Source organism: Mustela nigripes, chromosome 10, assembly GCF_022355385.1.
Source record: "Mustela nigripes isolate SB6536 chromosome 10, MUSNIG.SB6536, whole genome shotgun sequence".
In the NCBI taxonomy this organism is placed as follows: domain Eukaryota; kingdom Metazoa; phylum Chordata; class Mammalia; order Carnivora; family Mustelidae; genus Mustela; species Mustela nigripes.
In genome coordinates, this window is record NC_081566.1 from 23,228,455 (window position 1) to 23,234,776 (window position 6,322).

Here is a 6,322-nt window from a genome sequence, read left to right on the forward strand (position 1 = left end):
AAGGCAGCGGCTTAACCCACTGAGCCACCCAGGCGCCCTAAAATTCCCATTCTTAAAGGTTCATTCTTAAAGTTCCCAATTCACTTTGAAAATGAAAGAATGGAAAATATCTACAAGATAATGCATATATCCTAATCTCCCCTTACAGAATATTTGCTTTAGTCTAGAAAGGATCCTAAGAATCAATGGTAGAGGAATCCTCATATGCAAAATAAGAATTATATTATATAGTCCATGTGTGCATAATCATGTAGGAATAATCATGGATTATAGTCCATGATATATATATATATATCTCACATTTATCATGATATATATATATATATATATATGTGATATAATTATAATGAATTACATAATATAGTCCATGTGTGCATAACCATGTAGGAATGACAAATAAAGTGCTATTTGATTCTACATGTTTTAATTGGTTGATTGGTGTTTTTTTGTTAGCTGGTGGCAAGTGGAAGGGGGGCTCACCTGAATAAATACTGTAGCATTTATTCCATAATTTAAGTTGTACCACTTGAAAAAATTAGGCTTGGAAAATCTGATGGACTTCTGAAAACATTAATTTTTTTGAACTAATACTTCTATGACACTCATTAAATGTCAAATACTGTTTTAAGAGCTTCATGTTAGGGGCACCTGGGTGGCTCAGTGGGTTAAAGCCTCTGCCTTCATCTCAGGTCATGATTCCAGGGTCCTGGGATTGAGCCCCACATCCGGCTCCCTGCTCAGTGGGGAGCCTGCTTCCTCCTCTCTCTCTGCCTGCATCTCAGCCTACTTGTAATCTCTGCCTGTCAAATAAAAAAATAAAAATCTTTTAAAAAGTTTTAAAAAAAAAAGAGCTTCATGTTAACCTATTTATTTATTTATTTATTATTATTTTTTAATGTTAACCAATTTAGTTCTAACAACAGCCCTATAGGTATTATTGTTATAACCATTGCTTCATGGATAAAAGAACTGACACACAGAAGGTTAAATATTTGCCCAGGAGCAAATACCTAATAAGTATCAGAGCCTAGAATTAAAAAAAAAAAAACTGGGTCAGTATTAAGATGCAGAATGTGCAAAAGGGCAATGATTAGTGAATATTTGTACATATATATGCGGGTGCATGTATAAAAAACAGCTGTTGGCGTCACTCTCTTTAGGCAATATAAATTAATGATAAGATCTGACTCAGAAGCAGGGTCAAAGAGAAATTTTCTTTTCCCCTTTGTCATGGAAAGAAGACCTGACCAAGAGCACTGTATATAAATCACACCAGTGCGAAGATTAGCTTTACTGTCAAGAATTGTAAGGGTAACAGAAACACAGGTATGGTTAGACGGTGAAGGAAGTCAAGAGAAATTCATGGTAATATGAGGAATGGGGCCACAACTGCTTCTCCAATGAGACGGCAGAGTACAGACAACGGAGGCGACTGCAATTTAACATCATGAAATAATTTCAAAAAATTACAATAAAATAATAATGTACCTTTTTACTACCTTCCTGTAAATTTTGTATAATCTTCGACTCTAGGCCTGCTGCTGACAATGGAGTTGGAAGGGATTCTCCTGGGCGTTTCAGGGATCTTCACCTGGATGGCAAGCAGCAAATGCCTTGTGCTTTCCTTTTTCAACTGTGCCTGCTCTTTAGCAGAGCTACCTGGGGGGCTCAGCGCAACGGACTCATTTGACAAGTGGAGGTGGGACAAGGAAGGCTTTAGACCGTCCAGCTCCAAAAGGCGGTAGGTAGCAATGTAGAGCCGGAGCTGGGAGGGGTCGGCTAGGACGAACTCAGACCTGGGAGGCCCAGGTGGCGCGAAGACACCCAGAGACCGAAAGACCCGAAGGAGCGGTGGACTGGACGACGGGGTGGGCAGTGGGGGGACCTACCCCGCGAGGAGGCGGGGGCGGCGCGGGCGGGGTGGGGCCGGGGCGGGGCGGGGTCGCCGGGAAGCCCTCCCTCCGAGGAGCGGGGGTGACTGGTCGGGTGGGGGGCGGGAGACGCTCTGTCCCACGCTCTCCCAGCGCTCGGTGGTTTAAAGATGGCGGCGGCGGCGGCGGTGTTGGGGACGCGGAGCCGCGGGAGGAACGAGAAGGAGAATCTGTGAGTCGCCGAGAGGCAGCGCGGCGGCTGCTTTGAGGAGTCTGCGTGCGGAACCGCCGACGGCCCTACCGCTCGGGGTCGGGGCCTGGGCTGGGAAGGAGAGGCCGGAGCAGCGCCGGGAGCCTGAGGCCGAAGCCGAGTAGGAATGTGACCGGGGGTCGGCGGGGGCGCGGGAGTACGCGAGCGCAGGGATGGGGCAGCAGGTGGGCCGCGTTGGGGAGGCTCCGGGGCTTCAGCAGCCGCAACCTCGCGGGATCCGGGTCAGCAGTGCAGCCAGGCCCTCCGGCCGCAGGCGGGACCTGGCGGGGCGCACCACAGAGGCCGGCTTCAATATCTTCACCCAGCATGGTGAGTGTGTGTGGGAGCTGGCGTGAGGGAGGCCGGGGGTGGGGTTGGGGCGGGGTGGGAAGGAGACAGGCAGCTCTAAGGGGTCTAGGGGTGGCGGGGTGCCTGAGAGTGGGGGCGGAATCCGCTGCCATCTGGGCCAGTCGCGGGAGGCGAGTCACACCCCTCCCCCCTCCCGTCTCCAGCCTGGCTGGCAGCTCCTGGGGGCGGAGAAGGGAAGAGAAGTGGTCTGAGGGGCGGTGGATGGACTGTCCTCTTCCCTGGGGCACACTGTGTGGCTCGGGGAAGACGGTGGGTAGTATCCGCTGGGGAGGCGAGGATGCTGGGAGGTGTGAGCTCAGTCCAGTAGGTGTAAATCGGTCGTTAGCGAAGGGAATCGGTTGTGCCTCGAGGGATTTGGAAATAGGAATTGAATCTCTGGAGCTGGTGGCGTATAAAGTATACACACGTATAAGTCAGACTGTGAACAGTGTCAGAATAGTGAGCAGTGACTTGAAATACTCTGATAAGGCAAAGATAAGGGTAGTATCTCAGCGCTTTGGGATTTCCACCCCTCAGCCCAGACTGGAAATGAAAGGCATTGCCAGACTGTCCTACGTTTTCTTTTGAGTAGGACGCGATTCTGAGAACCCGGCAGCGGTTAGAGGTTGGTGGGCATGGTTAGGACTTTGGATATGCACAAGAGTTTTCTTCCTACAGTGTGTGCATGTGTACATAAATCTTCTGTATAGTTTGGGACCTATTACTTTGACCTCATTATCAAGGTGTTTTTAGAATGGTTGTCTTCCAACTCTTTTGATCATATCCTCTTATCGGTAAAAGAGCACACACTCCCAAGAATTTGTTATCGTTAATTATATATGTACTTGTTCTGTTGTATCAATATGTTATGTAACTTATACATGCACTCAGAAACAGAATTTAGGAAGGGATGAGATGAAAACATGATGAGAGGTTTTTTTTTTAAGATTTTATTTATTCATTTTTTTGACAAAGAGAAAGAGATCACAAGTAGGCAGAGAGTCAGGCAGAGAGGGGAGAGGGGGAAGCAGGCTCCCTGCTGAGCAGAGAGACCGATGTGGGGCTCCATCCCAGGACCCTGAGATCATGACCTGAGCTGAAGGCAGAGGCTTAACCACTGAGCCACCCAGGTGCCCCTATAATGAGATTTCCAATATTTTTTTTTTTTCCTGCAGTCAAGTAGATCTTTTTGTGCTTCCTCTGAGCTGCATCCACACTACTTTTGGGACCAGTTTTCTAGAGGAAGGAAGAGTGGGGAGGGGGAAGAACAAATTGACCTTCATGGGGTTGGGATACCATACGACCTTAGGCTGAAGAGATAGATATGACTTATTATACAAAGGACTGGATAGTTGAGGTTGGATGAGGGGTGGCAAACACGTTTCACTAATAATAAAGAATAAAAGAGGGTGTCCAAATTGCACAATGTACAGAAGAGGAGGAAGAAAAAGAAGTGTGAACTATTTGTTAGAAATGGGAGTTTGGGAGGAAGTAATGATAGATGGTAGTATGCAGAGAGCCATGATCCCAAGGGAACTGTGGCTGCCAGCTGAGTTGTATCAAAGAGCTCTGGATTTGGACTTTGTGAATATGCTGAGTTATTTCTATATGGAGAAGATAACAAGTGATTTGGGGCTATTTAGGTGTTACATGTCTACTGTTAAAGATGTGAGTGAGCTTCTCTTCCATATATATGCACATTTTATGAAGGTGTTATATGTGAGTTAGTCTTTATTAAAATGACTTCCTAGAACAATGGAGGAATGGATGGCACGCTTTCAAGGAAGATCATCCAAGTAGCCTAGCTTTATGGTAAGTGTTAGAATGCATTAAACTTGGCCCAGCAGGCAACAGTGATTTTCTTCCTCCAGCACCTTATTGAAGACAAACTTTTCTGAGAAGGAGGAATGTCATGAAGAACAGAATAGCAAGAGATTTTGAAGGATGGAAGGATTTGGATCTATGGAGCAAGGAAAAGAGGGCAGGCCGGGCAGGAGAGACAACTTGAGTATAAACAGTGGGAATTAACATGATTTCTTGGTGGGGTGGTGAGGAGACATCTGTTGGGAATGAAGCAAGTTCTGCAGGAGTCAATCCTAGAGCAAAAACTGCGGGAATCAAGTTCTGGTCCTGGCTCCACCTGGCTGTGTGACTTAGTTACTTGCCATCTTTGGGTTTCTTTATCTGCAAAATGTAGGATTGGATGATCCCTGAGGTACCTTCTGACTCTAAGATTTTATGATTCTAATTGAAGTGATGGCAAAAAAGCTTTGGGTATGTTTGATTGGGCCTGGGTGATGGAAAATGTGGCAGAGGAGTTTATATCAGTTTACATGATTGGCTAATTCATAGGATATATCAACAAACCCAGGTGTGTAATGCTGAAAGACTGGCCTTAAGTGGACGCAAAGGAAATAGGAGTAAGTTTGAGGGATATTTCATTCCATGAACAAAAGTTTTTTTGACTACCTGTTACCTAACTGGGCTCTGGGAATGTTGCTGTCCCTTATAGAACTTGAAGGACTTCATGATTCAGTATAGAGGATGAAAGAGAGATCACTTTGGAGTATTAAGGGCATGTACTCTGCGGCCATTCTGCCTGGATTTGAAACCCGCCTCACCTGTTTATTTGTGTGATTCTGGGCAAGTTATTTAACTTTTTATACCTTGGACTCCATTGGTAAAATGGGGATAAGAGCACCATTAATAATAGTACCAAGACTAAATTAGTTAATATTCATAAGGCACTAGTTGCCTGACCAATAGTAAGAGCTGATATTGTTAACTGCTGCGATTACTACCACTACTATTATAAAAATAGTATATTTTTAGGGGTGAGTCAGAGATTATGAAGTTTTGAAATTGGCTTAAGTAATAAGCAATTTTGGAAGTCAGAAGCAGATCAAAAGGATGGGACAGGGTAAGTTTGTTGCTGAAGTTTAGTAAGAAAAGACTGTCATTAGTAGATAATATAGGAAATAAAGGTTACTTTATTTACTTCTAGTACTACTTCTAGACAGATGAGTGTTTATAAACTTTAAAAATATTCTGGTACTTTTTTTTTCTTTTTTTTAAGATTTTACTTTATTTGAGAGAGAGTGGGTGCACAAGCAGGGTGAGGAGCAGAGAGAGAAGCAGACTCCCTGCTGAGCATAGAGCCTATTGAGGGGCTTGATCTTGGGGCTCCAGGTTCATGATCTAAGCTGAAAGCAGATGTTGAACCGGCTGAGCTGCTCAGGTGCTCCAAAGTGTTTATAAACTTTTCTATAGATCAGTGTCTCAGCCTTGGCACTGTAGATATTTTGGGATGGATAGTTCCTTGTTGGGGGGAAGGGGTATCCTATGGTTTGTAGGATGTTTAGCAGCATCCTGGCCTCTACTCACTAGATGCCAGTAGAACCTCTTCTGGCAACCCTTGCCTTCAGTTGTGACAACCAGAAATGTTTACAAACATTGCCCCCCACCTCGCTCCAGGGGACATTTAGCAAAATTGCTCCTAGTTGAGAACTGCTGCTTAGGAAAATGTAGAAGGGTCCCTGGGTGGCTCTGCTGGTTAAGCGTCTGCCTTGGGCTCAGGTCATGTGCTCAGTGGTCCTGGGAGTCCCACTCCCTGCTCAGCCCTCTGCCCTGTTCCTGTGATCTCTCTTTGTCTCTTGCTCACTCTCTCTCAAATAAATAAAACTAAAACAACAACAACAACAAAAACCTGGTAGATTCTGAATTGAATGACTAAATGAGTCAGATTCTAAAGCTTCTGAACCTGTCATTTGACATTTACATAAAAAATCTGAATCCTGGGCGCCTGGGTGGCTCAGTGGGTTAAGCCGCTGCCTTCGGCTCAGGTCATGATCTC

The 6,322-nt window shown here is 45.4% G+C and overlaps 1 protein-coding gene and 1 long non-coding RNA gene across 7 annotated transcripts in view; one reads left to right on the top strand and one right to left on the bottom strand.

The window, feature by feature from the left end:
- Positions 1-1,899, bottom strand: part of LOC132026097 (uncharacterized) — a 30,464-nt gene extending 28,565 nt beyond the window's left edge. Inside the window, exon 1 of the long non-coding RNA XR_009406768.1 lies at positions 1,489-1,899. This is a non-coding gene — a long non-coding RNA (uncharacterized LOC132026097). The remainder of the gene's footprint in view (positions 1-1,488) is intronic.
- Positions 1,900-2,015: 116 nt separating this feature from the next.
- The window catches only part of ABL2 (ABL proto-oncogene 2, non-receptor tyrosine kinase), a 117,343-nt gene continuing 113,036 nt past the window's right edge, over positions 2,016-6,322 (top strand). For all 6 annotated transcript variants that reach the window (XM_059412812.1, XM_059412811.1, XM_059412815.1 and 3 more), the window contains exon 1: positions 2,016-2,451. In XM_059412812.1, the coding sequence (XP_059268795.1) occupies positions 2,295-2,451 (157 nt within the window). In that variant the 5' untranslated portion in view covers positions 2,016-2,294. The remainder of the gene's footprint in view (positions 2,452-6,322) is intronic.